The sequence below is a fragment of the Chelonia mydas genome, chromosome 19 (genome assembly GCF_015237465.2).
Source record: "Chelonia mydas isolate rCheMyd1 chromosome 19, rCheMyd1.pri.v2, whole genome shotgun sequence".
NCBI classification, from domain to species: Eukaryota; Metazoa; Chordata; order Testudines; family Cheloniidae; genus Chelonia; species Chelonia mydas.
This window is the reverse complement of record NC_051259.2, coordinates 9,075,371-9,102,145: the sequence shown is the minus strand read 5'-3', so window position 1 is coordinate 9,102,145 and position 26,775 is coordinate 9,075,371. Positions and strand designations below refer to the sequence as shown.

At 45.7% G+C, this 26,775-nt stretch overlaps 1 protein-coding gene and 1 long non-coding RNA gene across 2 annotated transcripts; both read right to left on the bottom strand.

Moving 5' to 3' along the window:
• Nucleotides 1-9,477: 9,477 nt before the first annotated feature.
• LOC102935703 (dolichyl-diphosphooligosaccharide--protein glycosyltransferase subunit 1-like) lies at nt 9,478-10,256 on the bottom strand. The gene has a single exon (XM_027830213.3). It carries the CDS (start codon nt 10,239-10,241, stop codon nt 9,570-9,572), a length of 672 nt encoding a protein of 223 aa, XP_027686014.2. The 5' UTR covers nt 10,242-10,256; the 3' UTR covers nt 9,478-9,569.
• Nucleotides 10,257-15,938: 5,682 nt separating this feature from the next.
• LOC122463314 lies at nt 15,939-25,465 on the bottom strand. The gene is made up of 3 exons (XR_006286553.1): nt 24,634-25,465; nt 22,080-24,512; nt 15,939-19,113 (listed from the first exon to the last, which is right to left on the bottom strand). It is a non-coding gene; the product is annotated as an uncharacterized LOC122463314 (long non-coding RNA).
• Between the last annotated feature and the right edge of the window lie 1,310 nt (nt 25,466-26,775).

Here is a 26,775-nt window from a genome sequence, read left to right as displayed (position 1 = left end):
TCCTTCATAGATTATATCCCTGAAACAATAGAAGCCACTATCCAAAACACAGGCCATGCACAGATGGGCAGCTACTGATCTATTTGGGGCACGGGGTAATGTTTATTTTGGAGCTCTGTGTGAGCGAGCAAGAAGTAGAGAAACACCATGGGAGAGGACAGAGAAGGCATCAACGAAGCACCAAACACAGCCACAGAAGGACTGGTAGTGTGGCTCTGAGAAAAAAAACCTAAGAGAGAAAGAGCTTTTGGGCTAAGTGCTGTCTGGAAGGGGCTTAGAACTGTGGACAAAGAAACTTGACTCCTACTGTGTTCAAAATCCTGTTTACCTTATACATTCCTGGTAAATAAACAAGACTGCATCAAAGAAATACCTGACTCTGTGATCAATTTCTTCCCCCTAACAGAAACAACCTGCAAGATCCTGAATTTTGGCTAACCACTTGAGTCAAAAAGGGCAACATTATTATTCCTATGTAGGTGGGGGAAATGAGACAGAGAGGTGAAGTAGGGCATCCCTGAGATTAGGGCTCAAGAGAACCTAGCTACCAGTCACATGCTCAAGCCACTTGGCCATTCTGTTTTATCCCTCACTACACCTACCTGGTGGCTGCAATCCTGCTCCTAACCAGCATTTCACCTAGTTCAAAAACAGAAGCCATGTTTTACATCAGTGGCGTCCATTCTATGACCCTCAGTGGTGACCGTGTTAAGAAGAAAATATGCATTTTATTATTAATTTTAAATGTGTTCGCTGAGCTGTCCCCCCAGGAACATCTGATTCAGCCCTGTCACTCCACAGAAGAGATAGGGACACCATTTCCCCAACTGCCTCCCACTGTTTCCCCTGAAGTTTCAGGGGCAGCTCTGGTGTGAGCCAAGTGCATTCTGAGCAGCTGCTTCTCCTTCCCTGCTGCAGCTGGCTTCTGGCTGCATGGCAGGGGAGAGAGAACAGTTCGGGCAGCTCTATGGCCTGCTTTTCCACCAAGGTGTGGGAGCCCCAGAGAGAGCAGAAAAGGAATTCAACAGGCTCTGCCTGTGGAGGGTAATCCAGGAGCGGGAAAAAGAAGAAGCTGAGAACCAGCTCCTTCATTTTGTGCTCCAGCCCAGCCTGGGCACTGATCTAACTTCTGCTAGTTGGCAACAGTCCCCGGTGGACCATGCACCAGCAGGAGAATAGCCAGAGCCCTGTGTACTCCAGCCACACCTCCTCCATGCACTAACCACCCGCCCCAGGTTGGGAGGTGTAGCTGGCTCCCCCAAGATCATTCCCAGGAAGGGACTTGTGGATGGTTTCCCCTCCTTTTCTTGCAGCCTGAAAGTTGCAAAGGGAATGAAACAGCAGAAAGTGTCCCAATGTAGCAATTGTGGCCCATTGGCCTTTTTTTGTCTGCCCCTTCAGCTGAAAAAGTTGGACACCTTTGCTTGATGATTTGGGAACATCAGAAAGGGCAACAAAACACAACACAAACCTGATGTGACATGCTTAGTTCTCCATTTTATACAACAATAACACCAGAGAAGTTGAAAAGTTCTTCTTTTTTTAAATTAGATTAAATTAAGATATGCTGCTTTGTGTTTTTGTTTTTCCAGACAGAGCACTGCCTTCAAGGTGTTTAATTACATTTCTAAAACAATTTAGCACATGTACGAAAGCAGAGAACCCAGCCTCTGTACAGAGCCATAATTCAATCAAGGCATAGTCAGCCTAAACTTGAGAAATTGGCATTGAAGGAGTTATAAGGCAGAAAATTATTGTAAAGATGGGGTCCAGCTGGATTATAATTTTTATTTTTATCAGGACTGGAAGTAATAATTTAAAGAAAATGACTCTTTTATGGCCATAAGAAAAATAGAATTTAATATCTACAGTTATAGAAGGAAAACTAGAGTGCGATGGATAGTACTCACGGCAAAACAGTTTGGCACGATAATTAAGTTTATTTGTACAGCCTCCAGCCTATCTTTTAAAGAAGACTGAATTTTTCTCTCACTCTAGAAAGCACTTCTCTCTTAGCTGCAGGAGCAGTTAGGATACGTTTCTTGTGCTGGACTATCATTCCGGTTTGCAGACAATAAGTCCTCTCTCTGTTTTAGAACTCCTAAAAACCTATGATTTCTAGACACAACAGCAAGAAGAGGCTATAGAAGGCAGATGGAATAAAGGAGTCGTAATGCTGTCAGACAATTTTAGTTGTATTGTTGTTGGTATTGTCAAAACAATCCTGTTTCATCTGGAAGGAAGGGATACTAGATTTAAGCATATACTTAAAACTCTCTGTAAACCAGACACCTAGTGTGCAGATATTAATTGCAATGTAGAGGTAACGACAACAAAGAACAGGCAGAAATGCCACTTTAAAAGAAATCCTTTGCCTCCAAAAGGACAGTCACCATGGCTGACAGAAAGAGGAGCCATTTTTCAGTGCAGTGTTAAAGAATTTCTGTCTCTTTATGTTGGCGTTTAGCCTACTTCATTGTGGTTCAGCTTTTGGGGCCTGATCTTCTGAGATGCTTAGTGCCTGCTGGGAATTAAGGGCTCATAATGTTCTCCAGCTTCTATGCTCTTCCCAGTTCATGTTCCCTTTCTCCTGTAGCCCAGCCACTGCAGAGGGGACCATACCCATTTACCTGTCTTCTCCTTCATGAAGCTCTAATGTGTCTTTTTCTTCCCACACAATGTAGAAAGGCTATATTTGTGTAGAGGCCTAGATGAGGCATATAGACCTTCCAGGCCAGGCCACAGACACCTCAAACTGAGTCCATAATTTGATTTGGTTGGGAATTGGATAAAGAAATCAACACATTTAGACAGACTGGTGTATATGCAAACCATAGCCAAAGCTTTCCACAATACTGAGATCCAGACACCCTGGGAAGGAGAAAGATCACTCTGTTTCACTAGAAAGACAAGCCCTGAAAGCTTATAGTCACTGAGAGAGTAGAAGGCACCTGGATGGATATTTGATGCATTGACTTTGGCAACGGGGGACACATAGTCATGCCAACAAAGTTATTGAAATACAGTTGGCATTTAGAGCCCTGAGGCAGCTTCCCAACCAAAGAACTGGCCCTTACAACAAATATACTGGACATTCATTTGGTTCGTATGTAGTTATATAACTATTATAACTTGGTATTGTCTCTATGGCTCTTTACATTCCTATGGCATTTTGCCAGTCATGAGGAGCCATGAGGTAGTATTTTATTAAAGAATATTACAGAGTGAGTCACTGTGTTTGCTCTCCTCCCATAGGTACCTTATATTCATTGTTTCTTTGTGCTTATTCTTAACCTGAAATACAAGCCATGTAGACTAGGAAATACATGTTTTGCTGTATGTGCAGAGAGGGGAAAACCAGTGGGCTAGATCCTCAGTTGATGTAAATCAGTGCATCTTCATTGCTGAGGATCTTGCCCAGTGGGTCTGAAAGCTTGACAACTCACAGAACAGAAAGCAGTATATTTGAGACCAGAACCTGTGAATTAAGGAGTATCTGTGACCCTAAGAGCCCCTTAATGCCCACTGCAGAGGACGCCCTGTACTGTAACTCATATTAGAACTGACACACTCACTAACCCCAAGGCTCTATTATCATAATATGTATCCAAAAGGTATCGTGTGCGGTATATATAAACTGGTAGCACACTGGTCAGGAATATCATTGTGTGATGGATATATGGGTTGTGTATAAAGAATTATATATATGTGCTGGGAATATGTTCTTAAAATGTGTTTTGGAGGCAGTGAAAAATTCAAGTCTGCCCTAGAAAAGGGTTGTGGATTTACCTGGCTAACTGACTTGAATACAGGTGGAAGGCAATGAAAGTACATTTACATATAAGGTAAATAAAGCAGTCATGTTAACAACTGAGCACACTGGGGGACAGAATCCACACCCACAGGAATTCTTCCTGACTCCTGAGGCAAAGACAATGGACTTTGAGGAAATGTAAGGGGAGCAAAAAGACATTCTAGTTATCCATCACCTATGGAACAAAGGGTTTGGCACCTTCTGATTCTGTGAACATTGGACCCTTTAACCTGGAGGGCTAGAGATGCTGAGAACCTGATGTAAGTGAGAAAACTGCTTAGGCAAAGTTCGTAACTTGCTAAAATTACTTTTTAGTCACTAGAAAGCATAGAAAGTTCGTAACTTGCTAAAACAAAGTTTTAGTCACTAGAAAGCACCTTATTTTGTTTGTAACAAGGCCTGTTTCATTTTCTCGTGCTTAGTATCACTTACATCTCTGTTCTTTATTAATAAATGTATTCTTAGTTTTACTATAAACCACCTTAGTACTCTTATATTGAAGTATAGAGTGAGTCCCCAGATAACCTGACACGCTGGTGTGCATGCTGTCTCTTTGGAGGCAGCTAATTTAATAATTTCTGTGACTGTCACAGTGAGAGGGACTGGACACTACAGAGAGACGTCTCTGGAGAACTTGTGAACTGGGGTTCACTGATTGTTACCTGCAAGGCAAGGTTTAGACTGGCAAAGTCTCAAGGAGTTTGCTGGTAAAGTGGACAGATGGGTGTGGCAGGGAGCTGCCACTCTGTCTAATCTCCGGTAAAGCTCAATCTTGCTAAGGCAGAGAGGTAACAATGGCTTAAGTTTCTGGGCTGCCCTGAGGAGAGCATCACAGCACCATCATGAGCTAACATGTCTGCACTCTACCTTTGGTACACAGAAGAGATCCATAGTCTGAATTTAGACTCAAGTCCAGGGATATGCAGTACAAGCCTCACTAAAAATTTAAATTGCCATTTTCTGCTAGCAGAACAGATAGACATTTTCATGATATAAAAGGAAACAAAAAACAAAACAACCCCTCCCCCTGTCTCTCCCAAGTGGGCTCATAGGTGCTGGAACTAGGGGTGCTGTCGTACCCCCTGGTTTGAAGTGGTTTCCATCATATACAGGGTTTACAGTTTGGTTCAATGGCTCTCAGCACCCCCACTATACAAATTGTTCCAGCATCCCTGAGTTGGCTTATCAATTTCACAAGCAAAAGGAAAAAAAGTCATTCAACAGCTGAGATAAAAATCTGTTCCTCTTCTACAAAATTCTGGTTTTGGAGAAATCAGATAAAGAGCTTTCGTAACAAGAGGAGCCTTGCTTAAATATGATGAAAGACTGTGTCTCAGCAGCTCCAAATTGTCCCTTGCCAGAGGAAATATAAAACAACAATGCAGAAGTTGTGCAAAACCTGGAACATAGCAGGGGAAATTGCATGGAGGAAATAATTGAAATGGCATTACTTCTTTCTCTCCAAGAAATACAGTAGACTGCAAGATTCTTCGTCACTAAGGGCAACGTTTTTAGAAGCGACTGGTGAATCTGGATGCTGCACTTTTGGGGCGGTCCTATTTCATACACCCTGCATTTGATTTTTGGGAAGTGCTGAGCACCTGCGATTCCAGCTGAAGTCAGAGGAAGTGGCAGGTCTCTGTATGGACATGAAAGAGTTTGAGAGGTCTATAAAAACTTGAATGGTACGGAGAAAGTGAATAAGGAAGTGTTATTTATCCCTTCACATAACATAACACAAGAACCAAGGGTCACCCAGTGAAATTAACAGGCAGCAGAATTAAAACATAAGGAAGTACTTTTTCACACAACACACAATCAACCCGAGGCACTTGTTGCCAGGGGATGTTGTGAAGGCCAAAAGTCTAACTGAGTTCAAAAAAGAATTTGTTCATGGAGGATAGGTCTATCAATATCTATTAGCCAAGGTAGTCAGGCATGCAACTCCATGCTCTGGGTGGCCCTAAACCGCTGACTGCTAGAAGCTGGGACTGAACACCGGGATGGATCATTCCATAATTGCTATGTTCTGTTCATTCCCTCTGAAGCATCTGGCACCAGCCACTGTCAGAAGACAGGATACTGGGCGAGATGGACCATTGGCCTGACCCAATGTGCCCATTCTTATGTTTCTACATACTTTTAAGCACAGCCAGTCTTGGTTTTTCAGCATGACACGGTAAAATCTGAAAACCTTGGGTCAAATCTGTGTCTTCCTAGCGTTAATGTTAAAATGCCATTTAGGGGGACCGGGATTAGTCTCCCTGTCCTAGGGTGACTAGGCATCCCAATATTATCCAGATCATCCCACCGTTAGGGGCTTTGTCTCCCCCCCCCCCCCCCCCCCAAAAAAAAGTCCCAATTTTTCATACTTGCTATCTGGTCACCTTCCCTTGTCCCTAAGAAGTTGGTGTCACTAGCTATGTACCTGATTTTAATCTCACAGTGCCATAACTCAGGAGCAAGTCCAATGAAGCCAACTTCAGCCCCTTCTAAGGTCCCTTTGTGCCACCTGAGTGGAGCAAAGGAACACTGAACCAGCTCCAAAGGGGGTGTTGAGGGTTGCACTAACCTGGGATGAAAAGCGCTACACACTGTAAATGAGAGATCATCGTCCTCACTGAACTCTCCCCTTTGCAATGCAAAGAGATCATCTTTCAGAGAAAACGATGTTTTTTCCCCTTCAATTGCAAAGCTCATTTCCCTTAAATCTTAATGGCTTTGAACTCGACTGCTATGATATATGCCAAAAGAAATCAAGGTACCTTGGGGCAATCAAAGGGGATGACTTAATATTTCCATTCCAGAGTACGTCTTAGGGAAAAAGCAGCACTTCCAAAAAGAGTTAAGTCATTTAAACCCTACATTGCAGTTAAAATAGCAGGGTAGAGTGCTATATACTGACTGTCCTCAGGTGACCACTAAAGCTCTGTTAAAATCATTTGTCAACTTTACCGTAACTTCTGCTGCAGGGCAATGCAGGTCAGCCGGTGCCCTTTGGGCAATTATATTAAGATTAATATACAGTTCCAGAGTATTTCACAGCTCAGCTGATTGCAGCCTCTTTCTTTTAGTGATCCCAAACTGCCAGAGTATCGATTAGAGTAAATGCTTCAGATGTTCTGCATGGATGTTGTAGAGTGAAGTAGGACGAGCACTTGAACCAGAGATTTCCAGTGTAAGCAGAATTCAAAGTTGTTTCAGTGAGGCCAGAAGAGCCTGAGGGGGAAAAAACAGATAAGGGGAGTAGGGCAGATGTTTCACCAGCTAAATATATTTCTTTTCCCTACAGAGGAGAGTAAAAGTTGTCAAAGCTCTTTGCTATGTGTTACTTTGCCAGTTGAGGGAATTACTCTTTCTCCTGTACAGACATTAAGCAATACAGTAAAACAGATACACTGTGGAACTCACATTTCCAGAGTGTGAGTTCCTGTATCAGATCATTAGCATCGAGACATTACTTAAGATTTAAAATGATCAGGGTGAAGCATAAGCCAAAGCAATACAAGAAAAATAATATCTTTATTTCCATATCTCCACAGGCTGATATCAAAATCCTCTTTTTTTCCAGTGAGAAATAAATAAAAAATCTGCATATTCAAAATACAGGGGATGTTTTTATTTTGTAGTCAACTCTTTTTAGTCTTTGTAGAGGTGTCAGTCCCAATGTGCTGGCCAAATTCCAACTCAGCTAATTATAGTCTGCCAACTGTACTCAATTCCTTCTATAGTTTCAGGTGGGTATGGGATTTTTCGCTTCCTGTCATGAATAGCGGCAGCATTGCTGCGTACTGGTGAACGGTGGCCATGTTTCACCCCAGAGGTGGCTGCACTCCAATGGTGGGCAAAGTAATTCTTCGGATTATTATATCTAGGGACAAATGCAGACTGGAGTGAGTGGCTGCAAACACTCAGGGATGTCTCTGGGCCACATTCAGTGGCAACACAAATATGTACACGCATTTAAATAGGTTTAAGTGGGAGATTTGCACATGCTGCACTGATCTGGCATTCAGTGGCTGGGTAAATAAGTGTACTGTGCTCACCAAGGCAACGTAAGGGAAAAGGGATATAGCAGAAAAAGCAACAGAAAGATGTGTAATAAACGACTACCACACACACTTAACTTATACCCCCACAATCTCCAAACTGAACCTTGTTCTGAATCCATTAACCACAAGAAAACAAAGGCCAAAAGCTGCTCTCAGTTACACCGGTGCAAATCTGGAGTCACTGAAAACAGAATGTGCCGCGGGAGCCTATTCAAAAGGTACTCATAGGTAGAAGCTCAAGCAGTCCAGTGAGGAAGGAGGAAGAACCCTTGGCAGGGCTGGCTGAGGAGGAGTACTGGGCTGGAGGAAGAGTGTATTGGAGTGGGGGCTGGGCAAAGCGTTGATGGATCACTCCAGGCTCCAGTTACTCTTACTCCACTGTTGTTACACATCCCTATGCACCGTTGTGTCGTTTGCTCTTTACGCTGCAGGGTTAAATAACTGTGCTTCGTAACTAGACATAATACACAGAGTCTAGCTACTTACACACACTCCTGCTCTGGAAAAGTTCTCAACAAAGACAGAGTGCCACCAAAGGGCTTACATGCTGTTTTTAATGGGATACGCCGCAATTCCTATACATGGTGTGTACGAACGGTGAGAGTTGGTGACTGGAGTCAGGCAGTTAGGGTTCTAGCCCCTGGGGCTCCCACTGACTCGATACATGACCTTGAGTCCATCATTTGGGGATTGGTCCTGCTTTGAGCAGGGGGTTGGACTAGATGATCTCCTGAGGTCCCTTCCAACGCTGATATTCTATGATTCTATGATTCAACTGCTCTGTGCCTCTGGGAAATGGGGCTAATACGTAGATCTTCAAAAGCAAGGTGCTATAAAACAGTAAAACCCTTTTCCCTCGCAGGAATCTCCAGCTGCAACATCACACCCAGTACATAAAAAGTCCCATGGAATGCGTAAAGCTTGCATAGCTTGACAGATGTAACCAATTAAACTTCATAGGACATTTCCCTTTCCCATCCCCACCCAAAATTTATAAACAGAATGATGCAGGGGGAAAAAAAACTTCCAAAGATCCCTGCTTAGTCCAAATAATTCCCTTGTTAGAACCCGAATAAAACTGTATAAGGCTGGGGATTTTATATTATATATATATTACAGCCAGAACTAGTGGCCAGGCAATTGAGAAGACACACTTAATAGGTCTATGCTTAAAACTGATGGGTGATGGAACACATTTTTAAAACCAGTCATCTACTGGGCTGCATCATTCATGCATGCTGCACACTGATTAAAGAGGGGTGGAGGCTTTATAATAGAGGCTCAGGCTAGATTGCCAGGCTGTAAAACAGAAAACCTGAACTGAAGCAGATTACAAACATAGAATTATAATCAAAACTGACTAGGCCCCAAACACAATGAGAGTTCCATTCAGTCTAGCTAAGAAAAAAAAAGAGAAAAAGCTGCAACGTATTATCCTCCCTGGCTTTCTTTAAAAATCAATGGAGTTCTAGCCAGGACACAAAACACATTGTACATACCTGGCTGCATAGGCTGCTTGAGGCTCTTTACAGGGGCTAGTTAGCACTGAAAGCAGGGTGTCGTTGATCATTTTACTGCCTGTTAGTAGAGGAAAAGGAACCTCACCTACTTCGATCTTTTTTTTTTTTTCCAGAGCATGTCCACTCAACAGCCTTTAATCTCAACTCATGTTTCTCCCCACTCCCACCACTTTAACTCTGAAGTTACAGTGCATCGAGGATGTTGTCAATTTTGGTGACCAGCTCCTGGTGCTTGTTGGAATGCAGCTTCTCATTCTCAATGTACGTGTCCTTCTTAAGCTTGCCGACCACCAACCGCTCTGCCTCAACCGACGATTTCAGAACCAGCTCCTTGACTTGGCTGCCGAGCTTCTGAATCTCGCTCACCTTAACACACATGTCAGAGCCTTCTGTCTTCAGCTTGGACTGCAGAGAGGCTACTTCATTGGTCAGGGCCTTATGCTCTGTCTCCAAGGTCTTCTTGCCACTGTTTAGAGTGGAGATGTCCCGTGACTGCTTGTACTTACTCACCACTTCATCAAAGTGGCGATACAGGCCCAGTCTCTTGTTCACCAAGGTGAGAACTTGCTCTGTTATGCAGGCCACCTTCATCCTAGCTTCAGCAGCTGTATCCTTGGTGATGGAAAAGTTGAGCCTCACGTAGAAGATCGCTGTGAAGAACAAGATGTAAAAGGCTCCAACCACCAAGAGAAGCTCCTGCAGCATCAGGATCTTGGAAGATTGTTGCTTTGTGTCTGCGTCAATTTGCCAAATGTTTTTCCAGCTATCACTTTGACGTGAGCTCCAGCATCCACGATAATCCTCAAGGGTTGTAGGACACATTGACTGAGTGTAGGTAGGCTGCACACCATCCATATTCAACAGATGTGGTAAAGGACCTCACAGTTTGGCTGTCCACTGCTGCCCTTTCAACAACCTACACCAGTGGTAAGTAGCATCTGCACCTGCAGACTCTAAGGCCTAGTCTACACTAAAAATGTAGGTCGACATAAGCCACGTTAAATCGACCTAATAATGTTTGTTTCTACACTACCGAGTCCCTTCCACCGACCTAAATGGCCTGTAAAGGTGACGTCAGTACTCTACCTCTGTGAGAGGCGTAGTGCTTGATTCGACATCCACGGGTCAACATGGGGATAGTGTAGACACTGTGTTGTGTAATTCAACTGAATTGGCCTCCAGGAGGTGCCCCACAGTGCTCCACTGTGACCGCTCTAGAGAGCACTTTCAATTCCACAGCACGTCAGCCAGGTACACAGGAAACAGCCACTCCCCTGTTAAAGCCGCGGGAACTTTTGAATGTTAATTTCCTGTTTGATCAGCTTGGAGTACTCGCCAGTACAGCTGATCACGGAGACTCAAGGCCACAAATGTGCTCCAGCACGTAGTACACAGGAGGTGGTGGATGTTACTGCAGTGCGGAGAGAGAAGTCTGTCCAGGCAGAGCTCCGATTCAGCAAGAGAAACGCCGACATCTATCCCAGGATTGCGTGGAGCATGGGGGAGAAGGGCTACAGCAGGGACACGCAGCAGTGCCGCATGAAAATAAAGGAGCTTCGGCAAGCGTACCAGAAGACAAAGGAGGTGAACGGTCTGCCCCAGAGACATGCCGCTTTTATGAGGCGCTGCAGGCGATTCTCTGCGGCGATCCCACCACTACCCCAAAACGCTCCTTGGATACCTCCCTGGAGCCCTGGGCGACCTGGAGCAACAGTGAGGAGGACATTGTTGACAAGGAGGAGGAGGAGAATGTGAGGCAGGCAAGCGGAGGATCCATTCACCCCGACAGCCAAGAACGGTTTCCAAGCCTGGAGCCCATCCCTTCACAGGACTAGTTGGCGGCGGAGGGTGATGCCAGGGAAAGCACCTCTGTTGAGTACACCTTTCCAATCAAACCTTAGGGCATGGGCGGCGAGTATCGTAGGCCGGGGGGAGGCTGTGCCTCCCCAAACACCCTAGCGTGGCCCCGCCCATGCTCTGCCCCCAGGCCAGGCCTCCTCCTCCTGCAGTTTCCTGCCAGTGCTCTGCCCTAGCTTAGGCTGGCCGCGCTGGTGCTGCGTTGCCCGCCTGGTGCTCGGACTGCGCCGCCGGGAGCACCGGAGCAGGGGGCGCTGCAGCCACACCACCCGGTGCTCTAGGGCTGGCCACCCGGCCCATAAATTGCTGGGAGCACTGCAGCCACGCTGCTCCACCTCCTGGGGGCTGGGGGTGCTGCTGAGACCTTGCCCCCGCCCCCCCGGCACTGGGGGCCATGGTGGGGGTGCTGGGCTCCTGCAGGGGAGGGGAGCAGATGGGGAGGGGCGGGGCCTCAGGCAGAAGGGGAGGGGCCAGGGGCTAGCCTCCCCCTACAGCTGGGTCTCCGGCTGCCCATGTCTTAGGGGTTACATGCTATTATTTTTTTTATGTTTAATCTGAACAAAGAAGTGGGTGCAGTGGGTATCGGTGGCCACTCCAGATACGCAGAGGTTGCTCGCCGAAAAAAACTGTTTATGTGCACGGGGATGGCCCAGGAATCCTCCATGGAGATCTCTAGGAAGCTTTCATGGATGTACTCTGCAATCCTTTGCACAAGGTTTCTGGGAAGGGCTGCCTTATTTTGTCCAGCATGTAAGACGCTTTCCCGTGCCACTCCAGTATTAACACAGCTGGCATCATGGTAGCACACAGCACTGCAGCAGAAGGACCAGGTGTGTACCCAGACGCTTGCAGCATCTGCTTCTTGCCGCCTCTGTTACCCTTGGGAGAGTGATATTGCATGTGGTCACCTCGGGGAAACGGGGGGATTTTCAATGCTAGCCCTTAAACCTCAAAACAATTCAACAAGTAATCCGCCCCCTGTTTGGTGAACTCTGGGTCACACAACCACGCTGTGAAGGGGTGAACTCCCCTGCTGGGGTGCCGCCTGATGTGCTGGGTCCCACTGAGCCCGCCCTTTCCACGAGCCTGGGTTTCCTCACCCTCTTCTTGCTGTGCTAGGCTCTCAAGCTTCTCTAGCACGCACGCAGGTAAGGCCACACCCAGCTGTAGACACAGACTGAACTCAGCTTTGTGTGGGACGACTTAGCTAGGGGAATAGCCAGCACTCACATGCACACCTCCTTTGGGGTACAAACCCCAAATAATATGGTCTTGCACTGTATAGAAAGATCTGCACAGGGCAAGCTCATAAAAATTTTCCCCCTCCCTCAATGTGGAGGGAGATATGCACAGCTTCCCCCCCGCCCCCGGATATGAATTGCACAAACCAATGTTTTAGTCCCATAGGGCATTGCAGGCCCAATCCAAAATTCTACTTGGCTACATTCACTGTGGGATAGCTATCCAGACCGCAGTGCTCCGTGCGTCGATACAAGCCCTGCTAGCGAGGATGCACTCCGCCGACACAATGAGCGTAGTGTAGACATGCAAGATCGACTTGCTTAAAAATTGGTGGCTCAATGTCAACTTACATGAAGTCGACTTAACTTTGTAGTGTAGACATGGCCAAAGTAGCAGCATCCAGTAGCCTCTCAAAACGTAGACTGGAAGAGCCCTTTAGAAAGCTGCAAGTCCCAGCAAGTACTTGCCAAAGGCAACTTCTAGTTGGCCTTGAATGCCCTGTAAAGGTAGGTAAGGAAGGCCAACCATGCGCTTTATAAATCTCCCCCAACCTGAGGCTTCTACCTTTTTAGCCCATAAAGTGACTCCAGTTCTGGAATCAGAAGTTTTGAGAGACCAAAGAAGAACTCCTGTGCTCAGACAGGCATTGCTGGGAGTAGGGACAGCAGCAGAAGAAAGCACACTGGTGCAAATGGCTGGTTGCATGCCGAATGTAGACTTATGGGTAAAGAGAAAATCTCCTATAATTCTAGTGTGTGGAGAATCCATCCTAGTACCTGCTCACTGAGCTGGATCTGTGCCCAGCTTTGAACCTCAAACCTTGTGAGACGAGGCGCATTTTGCCACAGGCACAGAGCATTTGGCTTCAGGATGTGGTGGATTTGCCGTCAATAGAAGATTTTAAGTCAAGCCTGGGCATTTTTCTAAAAGCATTTCTGGAGCTCAAACAGAAGCTATGGACTTGATGCACAAATTGCTGGGGAGGCTCTCTGAGCCATGCACTTAGGTTCCCGTCTGGCCTTAAAATCTATTCTCATTACACAGCCATAAACTACCCTTACAGTTGCATTAATTATTATTATTAACAACTGCCAAGAGTGTTCTAGAAATGCAGGTAAAGCATAAGCCACGTGGCATAATACTAGTTCAATATTCAGATTCCAATTGTAAAGCAGCATTTATTAGAAACCACAAGGAATTTGTGACTTTGTTCACATTGCTTGAAATTAAGATGCTCCCAGGACTCTCATCAGCTCCCAAAAGGCCATGATGCAATACGGTGCTTGGAATAAGAGTCTGAAAGTGAGTTCATAAAAAAAAAAAAAAATCACTTGTAAGAGATTGACTGAACTGCACTTAATTAAAACTGCAGGAGCAAGCGGTAGAAGGAAAAGTTTTTGTGGAACCAGAGGTCCAGGACTCCACCCCGCCCACTCTAAGGAGAGTAAAACAAATTACAATGATTACATAGTCAGAGCAAGTCCTTGTTGCCGCTCACAGCTGTTTGTGGAGGCAGAGGATTATACAGATTAACCCTTTCCCAGATGTCTCATACATCTGTGCAGCACTGAAGTATGAGACAGAGGTATGATGTAGGCAATTTTATGATGCTCTGGGTCTGCATTAAGGAAGCTCACGTGACGGCTGCAGTCACCAGCATCATGCAATAGGCATCTAGAGTTTCCGCAGGCCGTTGGCTAGCCAGATGGAAAACATATGTTTCTTATGCTGGCTTTTGCTGTGAATAAGCAATACTCCTAACTTGTTTACAGCTGCCTCAATCCTCTCCTGCTTCCGGGTCAGGTAAAGGATTAAAACCACCTGATTTTGAGCCCAGCAACATTGCACTTCCTTGTACAAGATGTCTAAAGAGAATTAGAAACACGTGTAACTGGGTCGATTTCTTTGAGCCCACAGTGGTTCCTTTGTATCCCACGATCTCAACCAGGTTACTCTAGCTTCCCTTAGAATAATCATATCATCGACTTGCATGGCATTATTCAGCCAAGGCACTTGAAAACTTGAAGGAGTAGTTTGTACAGGTGATCCTGTGCAAGTGAAGCTACAGAAACCGAGGTCAATCTTTAGATGGGAGACCTTGAAGCAGCAAGTGATTCAACACACGTCATTCTTCCCCAGAGTTAGTACCGAGCTGCTGGCTCACTGCATTGCTAGAGGACACTGCACCATCAAAGTTGCCTCTTAACTCAGATGCAAAACCTATTCAAGATTGCATGGAATTTCCCAGCTCTGTCCCAATAGTAATAATGCTGGTATTCATTATTTAATAATGCCTTGCTCTTATTGATATTTAAAAAAACACTTTACAAAGGATGTCAGTCTCATCCCTATTTTACAAATGGGGGCACAGAGCAGGGAAGTGTCTTGTCCAACATAGCACGGTGAGCGAGTGGCAAAGCCAGAATTAGAACCCAGACCTCCTAGGTCCCAGTCCTGTGCTCTGTTCACTCCACCACACTGCCTTTCAATAGAAGGCTTACCCTTACCCCTAGTCAAATGCAGATAATCATATTCTGCTTATTTACACTGCCTTTGTCCTTCACTTCTTGGCATAAATGGTAGAGCAGTGCTGCTGTGTGTTACAAGCATCATGCTCATGGCATGTTCCTATAACCTACTCATTCAATAAACAAACTGCATTTTTAAAAAATTAAATCACCCACTCTTAAAGAAGCCCATCACAGGTACAGAAGCTCTCTCGTATGCAGACAGCGGAGCTTGATATCCAAGCTCCATAACCAGAGGATGCCCTCTACATTAAGGGAGGCTTGGGTTGCCGTCAGCCCTCCAGCTGTCAGGATGGGCACTCGTCTACCATGAGTTACGATCTGCGATGATGCTCAGAGGCACAGGTCGAGGAAGAAGCCAGGCCAAGCCCGTGCAGGACTGCGGCAAACCTGGATGCACCCAAGTAGCCCGTTAAGCCTCGTCCAGGATCTACGCTCAAGCAGACAAGGAGGCAGGTGCAGGAATGGATGCCTGACTTTACCGAGTGCGTTAGATTCTCTTTCCCACCCAGGATTCCACTCTGTAATGACATTTTCCGCTGTGTGGCGACACGGATTGCCCATGTACGCTAAAGGACAAGTTCTCTTGTCTGAGAACGCGTGAGCTGCCGTAGCAAAGGAGCGGGGATAGATCAATTGTGGTCTTGCACCCCAGCCCACAGGAGTGGGGTTTCCGCCCCCAACCATGAGCAGAGCTTCGAGGCGGTGCAACAAGGCACCAAAGGAAAGATCCAAGGACATTCAGCTTAAGTGACAGAGTAACTACCACATGTAGAGATAGCAATGTATCTTATTTATTAATTATCTGAGTGGCTGGATCTCATAGGAAGGTGTGGCTCTTAGTCAAAAGAGGAACACCTTAACAAAAATGCGTAATATACTCTACTTTTAACACTGATCATTAGAGGGAGGCTAACGCCTACTTGCATACCATTTCTTGTATCATTTCAGGATCTGCTCCCAGTGTTTATTATTCTGTGTGCTTACTTTTGAAAGCTATTTTATATGCAATACGAGCCTGTAGAGTTAATAAAACCAAGAGAGAATGAGCTGGATTATTTTCTGGCTCATGCATCTTCAACAAAATTACAAGTCCCCATTTTAGAATCTTTATTAAAAGGTGATGCTAGGTGAGCCATAAAGGAAACAGAGGGACTTCCAGATCCCAGCCTGATCTGCAGGTCTGGCAGGGTTGTGTCATTCATACCCTTCTTCCTTGTCAATCACCCTCCCACATGACTTTGCTTCCTTTCAGCTGCAAACTGAACACGTTTGATCAGAAAATCACTGACAGAATACACATTGTTCCCATAACAGCCTGCGTACAGACATCAGTTACTATAACCACACTAAAACTGAAAGCTTCATCCATGAAAACGGCACCCTTGAAACCTTAGGTGCCCTGGCCACACTTTTCTATTGGTGCAATAAATTACTCAAACCTTTACAAAAAGAGCCGGCTTCCCTTGCACTTTGAAGATCATGTTTTGTGTTGACCTTGCTGAATGACAGTCACTTCTCCCTGAACGAGATTTTGTTCTGCAAGACTTGAGCCATAAGTAATATTTATAAAGCACCGCTCATTCCCCAGCAATTTGCAAATAGTCAGTACAAACATCACCTCTGAAATGCAGCCATCATGGGGTAGAAGTAGAATGCAGTAGACAATTAGTGTAATGCACACTTCACAACCCTGGGGAAGATACAGGAACCCCAGGGGGACAAGCAGAAACCTCTGGTATTAAATATGCTATAGGTTTGGTTAAGGTCTCCTTACTATGTGCATGTAGATTTATTAAACCTGCTTTCTTAATCTAAACTATCTAACGGTGCCTATAAATCCTTTATTGTCATTTCGGTTACAATACAGTAACTGAATGTGGTTCAAAGGGACTCTCAACTATTTTTGAAAAATCATCCCTTTGTGTCTGAACTTTTCCAACCTACGAGTAATACAGGGAGCACTTATGAGTCCTTACAAGCGAAAGAGATGAGAGAAAAACGTCTCCCTTTTCCCTCCAGTGTCTTTATGTCAAACATTTGACAGCACTTTGGTTTTTGTAGGTGGTTATTTTTTTACAGTAAGGAGGAGAGAGTTTTTTTTTTTTTTTTTAAGAGAATATGAAACTGATTGTAACAGTACAAAAATTGGCAGGGAGACTTTGAGACAGGTCCAGCGTCCAAAACTAGACTTTTTTTTTTTTTAAAACTGATCAGATTTCAAAATGACAGCCATCCATTGAAGCTGGTTTCTGAGGAGGATGTCTTAAAAGAACTTTTTAAAAAAGAAACAAAAAGATTGCTTCTTAGAGTGCCCCAAAAGTTAGGATCAGACAATATGCATCAGAAGTTTTGCAACCAAAAAAAAAAAAAAAATAAATATTCAGGGCTCCAAACCCATTTGTGAATTGGGGTCAAATTCAACTCTTAGTTTCAGCCAACATTTAAAACAAAAAACAAAAAACAAAAAGTCAGCAGAATGTTTTATTTTGACCTTTTGTTTCAAAGCCACGTTTTGTTTTCAAATTTGGCAAAGTAGGGAAAAGGCACCTGAAAATAGCTGAATGAAAATTAAAAAAAAAAAAAAAAAAACCCATCGACTTTGAGGGTTTTTTTTAAATTTGATACTTTTTTGAATTGGTTTCAATTTGCCTTAAATCTGCATCTCTCATTCCCATTTGGGGGCCCCCAAAATTGGAAAAAAAAAATTACTCAGCTCTGTTTCAGAGTAGCAGCCGTGTTAGTCTGTATCCGCAAAAAGAAAAGGAGTCCTTGTGGCACCTTAGAGACTAACCAATTTATTTGAGCATAAGCTTTCGTGAGCTACAACTCACTTCATCGGATGTACAAGCTCAGTATCCTTACTCCTACGTAGTAATCCTAGTGGAGACAGCAAGCCAGACTCTAATCTCCGTTACATCAGTGCAAATTCACTGGCTTCAAGGGAGTTATTCCAGCTTTACATTAGGGTAACCTATAGGGGTTTACTTGCACAAGTAAGGGTTACACTTCACCACTGAAGATTGCAAGATCATGCCTGAAAAATCACTCTGGCTAACAAAGATGGTGGCAGTTATTAAGTGTAGGTTTTTCTAAAGGCAGCATGCTGCTGGAAAAAACTCTGTATACACAGTTGTTTGCAAAAAAGGGGAAAAAAAACCTATTAAAAACCCACACCTGTAGGACTGTTTCTGAAAAGCATGTGATGCCACTCTTGTAGGGAAGTGATCAGCCTGTAATAATGTAGATGTTCTTGTTGCTATGGGTACATTTTTTAGAAAAGTGACACATTCCATTATAATTTAAATTTCCAGTAACAAAAAAAGCTAGCACAATAATAAAAAAAGCCAGAGACATAACTGCTTTATTTGTTACTGTCAGGGATAAAATTGCCCGGGCTGAAGAAATTTAATACTTTCACACATTTTACTACATTAATTAGACCTAAAGCTCATACAAATGGGCATGTAATCAGGAGGCCAAAGACCTAACTCTCAGACGTCAAATTAAAATTCATGCCACTAAAAGGGGCAAAAGGGGGGGGTGTATTTAAACCAAGTCCCCAGTGGGCAGCAAGTGTGGGGCTGTCATTGCAGGATTCAGATGGGGACAGGGAGGTACAAAAGCGTAGCTGGAATTTGTTTTTGGAAAGCAGCACAATCACTAGTGGGAAGCGAGGATCGTTGCTGGAAGTGGATTTACCATGAATGTGACCATGGCAAGCCAAGTCAGAAACTCCATCTGCAGCTAGCATTGTAAAACCAGTTGGCACTGAGTTGCAGTGTTATCCCTTTAGGGAAACCCATCACTTCCTAAAGAGGATTAGGGGCAAAGGCCAAACTGGGGAGGTGAAAACTAGCCTCTCAAGTCTTCTTCGGAGTCTCAACTGTCATCAGAAGCATGAGGCTCTAGCTGTTATCTTTGCAAAGAAAATCTTGTAAACGTGACCTGAGCGTACCCAACACAGAGATAGCTGCCTGAACACGCAGAATGCCTGAAATAATATCTGAGAGGTGTGAACGGATCCATCCATTTCCACGGGTGTGATCAGATGCCAACACTAACTTTAAACACCGAACACGATCACCCTACAGGACAGCCTGAAAGAAAGGAGAGGAAGTATATTGTGAAAAGTTGTTCAGAGCAGACTGTACAGTGGACCACAGATTAGGCCTTTACCATCACAGAGCAGGGGAGTCAAATGTCAAGAGTTTGGGGCGGGGGGAAAACACTGCCCTCTACATTCTAATTTGAAGGACACAAGACAATTTCTTGGCCAACACATGCCAGTTCCTCAGTCACTGTTTAAAAGAAACTTTTTTTTTTTAAACCCTATAACATAGTAGCAGCCTGGCTGAAATGGCCGGTCAGTCCCGTCACTAAGGCCAGGTATGTGTAGCACGGCACCTGCCTCTCTCTCAATTAACACATCTTACCAGGCGGTGAAGACACACTCAGACGTGTCAAAGCAGCACTAGCTAACAGTAACTGTTTTGCCTTCCTTGATCTGGTCCCCCTGTGAGGAAAGAGGGATGGGGGTCAAAGCTGCAAACAGATGCTGCGTTGAGGCTTTTGGAGTAGGTGCCTGGTTAGAAAAAAAGAGTTTGGCCAGGAAACCTGCTTCTGTACCTGAACGCAAGGTACCTGCCCAGCATAGCTAAGCTATAGCTGGTGATACTCCTTACTCCGGCTCTCCAGCTAGCTTGAGCCCAAGCCCACTGCAGTCAATAGGAGCCTTTCCAATGAGCTTATTGAATTTGAAACAGATCCTTAATCACCACTTTTCTTCCACCTTTCACAAGGAGTGGATAACGGCCAGATAAGTGATAAATTACAAGCGTTAGCAAGCATGTGTAACACCAGGACTTCCTCAGGTTAACGTTTCTGAGCCTGGATCTTTGCTGATCTCTTTCCTCCCTCTGCGGAGGAGGGAAACCACCCCAAAGATTCTGATGCAGTCACACAAAAGTTAATTAGAATTAGCCTAAAATTACTTTTACCAGGGGGGAAAGAGGGAAGGAACAAGTCTCTTCTTCCTGAGACTGGAGCAGTCGCCAATTTGACATGAAACATACTTACAGACACTAGTTTATGTAACCACATGAATCTCCAAGAGCTTTCCCAACAGGACTCAAATACTGTGGCAATAAGTAAGGCATAAGAACCTGAACGGAACACAAGGCTCTGCTTCCATCTTCCAGCCAAGGCTGTAAATGGTGCTTTGTTTAATACACCGCAGAAGAGCTCCATGTGCCCTTCCCCACCCCGTATCTGCAATTTTGGCTTCACTGCAGTTCTCAGTAAGCTGCGCCTTTCTGTCCTGCACGTGGACAGTAGCAGCTTGACCAGCTTCTGATTCTTAGTGTGTGTAGAATGCCTTTGGTCCAAACCTTAACAACAATCCCTAAAATCTGTGTGTGGTTGGCATGAGCGGGGGGGGGGGGGGGGGGGGGGGGAGGAAGAGGAAGAGGAGAAAGAAGAAAAAAATTAAAAAGCAAGACAGCAAACAGGGGATTTTCAGAAGTACTCAGCATCAGCCTAACTCTTCTCTCACTGAATGCAAGGGGAAGAGTTTAGGCTTTTTAAAAATCCCACCACAGATACCAGTTTGTACAAGAGACTTCAAACATTCTACCTCGCTCCTGCTCCAGGGATGTTTCTTTTAAGTGACTAAGCTATCCCTTAAAAGGCCAAAGGTTATAAAGGGCCAAAAAAAGGTCAGGTTTTCAAACGTGGCCTCTAATCTTGGGTATCCAGCTGGAGACACCTAGAGCTTGACTTTCAGGAATTCTGAGTGTTGGAGGCTCAGCACCCCGTGGGGGCGCTATGTTCAGAGCCTACACAAATAGAAGTTTAAAAAAAAACCCTAACCTACTCCTGCTGGAAGGTCGCAAGATGATAGGTTATCATTCTGAATTTTAGGAGATAAAGTGCTAGAACTTCAAGACAGGAAGAGGAAAAACAGGCTGCTCCCTAATGCACAACTCACCCCATCTTACTCTCTGCTGACTCTCCACAGACTGCTGTTAGGCCCAGATCATGCTTCCCTACATAGCCCCATAGCCTGCAAGCTAGATCAATGGGGAAAAAAAACCACCAAACAAACTCTGAAGTTTAAAGTGATTGCTTACAATTTTAAATACACCATACTGAGGAAGGGGCAGAATCAGGCATGAGGTCTGAAGTTGGGCTCCCCAAAAGTCAAACAGCTACTTCTGCAAGCGTTGCCCTGAGGGTGCAGTTGACCAGACACAGGGTAGATAAGAAATGGAATCCAGCTGGGTTCTTTCCTAAGCTTTCCCCTGCCCGTCTCCTTGAAGCAAGCAGCTATTCTTGCCCAGAATGCTTCACCTGGTCACTTAGAAAAGTCCTTTTCCTAGGCTGTCATCCTAGCTCTCCTTCTGCTCAGTGAAAGGAGCAAGTATATCTTGTTAGTCTCCTACAGATTCTTACTGGTGAACCTGCTATCATAATTGCTTGCGCCATAAAGATTAGTAACCCTCTGGTCAACAAGTATTACCCAGAGCCAAGAACAGAGTGCTCCTTCCCAACAATTTTGGTATCTGACATCGAACTTGAATTTGAATTAGCAAAGAAGCCTCACTTCATAAAACTGGTTTCAAGCCTTCAAACTTTCAGGAGACTGGGGAAGGCAGGGTACATGCAGTGGGAAGAAGAGGAAAAAGAAAGTCAGCAGGACAAAGCCTGAGACCCTTGCTCTATTAAACAGACCTTGACTGCAGAGAGAATCTGTGCAAGAACAAAACAGCCCACTTCTCCACCCACACTAATGTAACACCATTGTCTATGGAGCTGCTCTCAATGTATACCGGTGAGAGAGGAGAACTGGGGCCAGAGAGTACAAGCAAGAACTCCAGCTTTAGCTCATTATTTCTCACCCCTCCCCCAGATGCTGGTACTTTAACAGTCCCTTTTCTTTAGTAACACACAATGGTCTCCTAAAGAACAAGCAGAGTCCTGTGGAAAACGTTCTCAGTGTTTATCCCAAGGTGGGGGGAAGGGAGAATTCAATTAAGGCAGCTCAGAGGTGCTGATTCTGGTCTACCTGCGCATGTGTTCCCTTGGGCACGCATGTCCATTCCCACTCTTGTTGCCAGGTACCTTCTAGCTCCCGCTGGGCTCCGTTCACAAAGTTGTCTCTCACAAGGCGTCCCTCTTTCTCCAGCTTTTAATAGTTGGATGGCGTCTCTTCCTTTTCCAAGCCTAATAAGTCATCCTCACGCCAATTACCAGCGCCACTGATTTCCCTGTAGAACGGTGGGGGATGGGGGTATTTTGTAGGGGGTATGGGGAAAAGGGAAGGTTTGTTGCGGTTCTCCGTTACCCTTCCCCAGAACATTAGAGGAGAGGTACGAAATAAAGTAATGCAATATTAAAGACAGACCCTCCTGTCATAAGTCGCATCTACTCACTTCTGATAAACGGGGAAGGGCCTCCAAACACCTGGCTGATTTGTGAGAGGAAGCAAGAGGCCAATTCTCATTTGCAACCCTGCAACTTCCTAGCCTTGACCCCTATCACCTACATGTGATCCCCTATGTGTGGCATGACCTCATGAAGCTCATTCCTACCTTCCACTTCAACCGCAAGGCACCATTCTACCTTCCTTCTAAAGACAGACACAACCTCCCTTCAAAATAAAATAAAATCATCCTATCCAAAAAAAGGCTAAACTTCCCATACAATTCTTCTGTTTCATCTCCTCTCCCCAGAACAAGCCACAGAGGGCAGATGTTAGTCAAGTTGCTTAATGACCAACAGGAAGGTGCTCAGACATTACAGCAATGAGGACGTGGCAAGAACCGGAATACAACAGAATTCCCAAGGTTCTTACAACAACGGCATTGAACACCTTCTGTAACGGGGCACACTCACCTCTCGTGAGTGCCTCCCTTGCCGAGTGCGTGTGCCTGCACGCTGTTTGTCCCTGCTCCGGGATAGAGCAGTGCCCCCATGGCTCCTCCCTGGTGACAATGTGTTCGCCCTTTTGGGCTTTCTGGCTACAGCTCTCCAGCTGGGCCACTATAGTTCAGGTCCCTCTCTGGGGTGCCTCAGTGTTCAGCCCACTTCCCCCCCAGTGGCAAATGTCAGGGACCCGGGCCTGCCCCCTACTCCGGGTCCCAGCCCAGGGACCCTGTAGATATCAGCCATCTGCCGCATCCCTTTAACTGCATCATACAGCTTCTCTAATCCCCTGGGCCACTTCCCCTGTCTGAGGTTCTGCAGCTCCATCAGCCAGCCACACACCATCCAGGCTCCTACATCTCCAGCAAGGAGCTGAACTTCTGCCCTGCAGCTCTTCTTCTACTAGGCTGCTGGGCTCTGATTGGAGGTGTCCCACACAGGCACTCTAGGCAGCTTGGAGGACTCTCTTCACTGCCCTTTTTTGGGGCAGCGTGTGGCAAGGGGGCCTCAGTCTGATATACCCAGTCACACCTTCCTTCTGCCATGCGGTTTACAGTGAATCAGACTGATTTGTAGAGTTGGCTGTTCTTCTGCTAACTGCCTTGTATCTGTTTATTCCCAGGCTGGCAGCTCTTTGGAGCAGGGACGCTTGAGTATTTGAAAGACATCTAGCACCTAGGAGATGCTACTCTGAATAGAGAGTTTGATGGAAATGCAGCTCAGTTACATTGGCAAAAATGAAAGACGAACTGGAGCCAGAGAGAACAGAGGCAGGTGGAGGAGAGCCAGTTGAAATTTTCCCCCTCAATAGAAAAAACAAAAAACCTCCACACACAACCCCTTGGGAATTTCATCAAAAATAAAGCTTTGGTTGTCAAAAGTACTCAAGGTTTTTTTGTTTTTGTTTTAAGTTTTTGGTTGCTAAAAAAAACAAAACAAACAAACAAAACAAAAAACAAAAAAAACCCTCAAACATTCTCCCACACCCCAAATTTGGACGAACTGAAAAAAAATAATCTTATGGCAAAAAATTTTGTAGGGGAAAAACCATCAGTAAATTCCCGATCATTTCTAAGACGGAGACACTCACAGGAAGATGGCTCAGTTGCTTTGAGTGGAGGGCATATACAGTTCTGTATGGACTTAACACACAGGGGATTTTTCCTCCTAGAGCTGAAGCCAGGAGGGGAAGAAGCCTTTAACTATCTCTCTAGAACATGTGCAGTTTCACAGTCACCTGCCAAGAGAAGCTTTGGAAAAGCAGATTGCTAATGCTGTTTTTTTCCTAGGGTCTCTTCCTGCAATACCTTCTCACACTGTTAAGTGCTGGAGCTTGGATGGCATTCAAAAGACGACACACTCTTGGGAAAAAAAAAAAAAGGTCACGTCAGCAGTTGCTTGCTGACCCATGGTTAGTTTCTCGTGGGACTCCCCCTTTCTCTGAACCAGGTAGGAATCTGTCAGCAAGCATAGCCCTTGGAAAGCATTTTTCCCAGTTCTGGCTCCAAGAAGCGAGGGCCTATCGGTGGGGTCTGGCAGCTTACTATGGTTGCAGACCTCAGGTCACGCAAAGCTGGAATGTAACAGCAGAATAGATCAGTACTCAACCCAAGTCCCCCACCGCCTACGCTACCCCACACCCTGTCACAAAGCACACACATTGTGAAACACGCGCAGGGAAGGAAATGACCTACCTCAAAGCAGAGCACACAACTGCTCCTCTCCGAAAAACACCCTGAAGGGCAGCTATGTTCCAGACACTCCAGGGCTAGCTATAAAGAAAATACACTTCTCAGGAGCTCAGATTAAATGTTGCTCTTTTCATTTGTAGTTTTTAAAAAACATATGGTCTGGATCAGATCACCATAGCCTGCAGCTCTCACCTCACCCATAGCATGAATTTACAAATTCACTCCAGCTTTCAGCACGCCAGGAAGGGGGGGTGCGAGGGATTAAAGCTTAAGACCGAGCAGCTGCAATGCTAAAAGCTCTGATCACGAACAAGACAACTTTACGCCCGTCTGTGACACCTGCCATCAAAGGATCACAAAGCACTTGACTGACATCCATGAATTGTCTCTCACGGCTTCTCTGTGAGGTTGGTATTACTCCCATTATACAGATGGGGAAACTGAGGTTGTGGCAGATCTGGGAAGAGAACCCAGATGCCACAGTTCTGTGGCTGAGGCATTAGATCATGCTTCCTCCTAGGCAGCAAGGTATAGCCCTACCCAGTGCTTAGTGATCTGAAAAAAGTGGGGTTTTGAGGGGGGGAGGGCGGTCCTATCATATTCTGGGAGCAGCAGCTTTGGCAAGATAGTACTTGAAGAGCATCCTGGGTTGAATAAAGTTGTTTTCGGGTCAGGTCTGTGACCCCTTTGGACACCCTCCCACCCACTTCAAGCACTAACATTATCCTCAGCTGTAGACAGAGTTACAGGCTGTTTGATGGCCCATAGTGATGGTAGTAAAAGCTCCTTGCCGGTCTTCCACTCAGAGGCCTTCAACAGCATCTCCCCACCTCCTGTCCTCCATTGCTCTCCCTCCTCTCCAGCAGCCACCTCCCCCTCGCCTCCCAGGTCCCCGAGGACAGCCCACACTTTCCCTCCTCTCTTCCACCCACTCGCCTCCCAACCCCGGCTGCCAGGGACACACACCAAGCTCATGCTACAAGAGGCAACGATCCAGCAGCTGAGCAAATAGACTAAATTTGCTTGATGTTGTCACCTTCCAAACAGATTTTTAAAGAGACACATTCTCACCGGCAGGCCAATTTGTAAGCCTCACACTCATCTACCCAGTGAGCAGAACACCATGTGGCCTGGGTGTCTAATCAAGACCAACTCAAAATATTGGATGAGCCACTCTGCAAACACACACCCCCAACTTCCCAGCCGAGATTTCCGATAGGACCTCGTATTCTACCCAATTTGTGATCCTTGAAAGGCCCCCCCCCCCCCCCCCATCTTCAGAAAGGGGCAAGCAGCCCCCCTCTGAATGGGCCCTGTCTTTCTTTGGACAATACCCAGCACACTGTTGGCAACGAGGTGCCTCCTTTGGCTAAAGCTGCTCATATTCCTTTACGGAGACACTCCCTTTGCGAGGAGCACTCTCACGGGAGCAGTTTGGCAGCTACAGCCCAATGTGGGGGCGCTGTCCAGATTGGCAGTTCCTACTAAAGAGCCACACCCTGATCATTTATAGGCAATACCACGGTATTCATGGTGTGCTGGGCCGTAAATGAAATGGGGGCCCCCCCTTGTGTTAGGCACTGTATATGCGCCTGGGAAGAAGCCTTCTCCTCACAATCTCACAATCTAAACGGACAAAGGATGGATCAGACCCATTTTATGGATGGGAAGTTGAGGCAGCAGCTTTTGATACACTTGCTCAAAGATCACACAGTCTGTGGCAGAGCTGGGAGAGGACCCTGAATATTCCTGCCCCCCTGCCAGTTCCTCATCCAGTGCTTGAACTGGAAGACTATTGTGCACCCCCACCCCCCCCAAACAAAAAAGCTAAAACTTGTTTCATCAGCACCTCTCCATTCTGCCAGCCCAGAGGCCTTTTGGCAAGAGCCCATTTCTCAGAGGCAATGGCAATGAGTAGTGCTGGCAATCCACATTCATAGAGAAACGGGCATGCAGGCTCCTGCCATCTCCCCGCTCCTTTGGCTTGGGGACGAGGCGTTTAAGTCCATAGCTCTTCCATACCCATGGGGATATGGATATAATTTTTTGCCCTTTTCTTTCAGAGTATTTTAAGTCAGCCAGTTTTTCCAGAGAGCTGGACTCAGAGTTGCAGACACATAAAAGGCTGGCCATTACTCATTTAAC

Coding starts and splice junctions, on each gene's coding strand:
- LOC102935703 (XM_027830213.3), bottom strand. CDS start 10,241: ATGGATGGTGTGCAGCCTACCTACACTCAGTCAATGTGTCCTACAACC.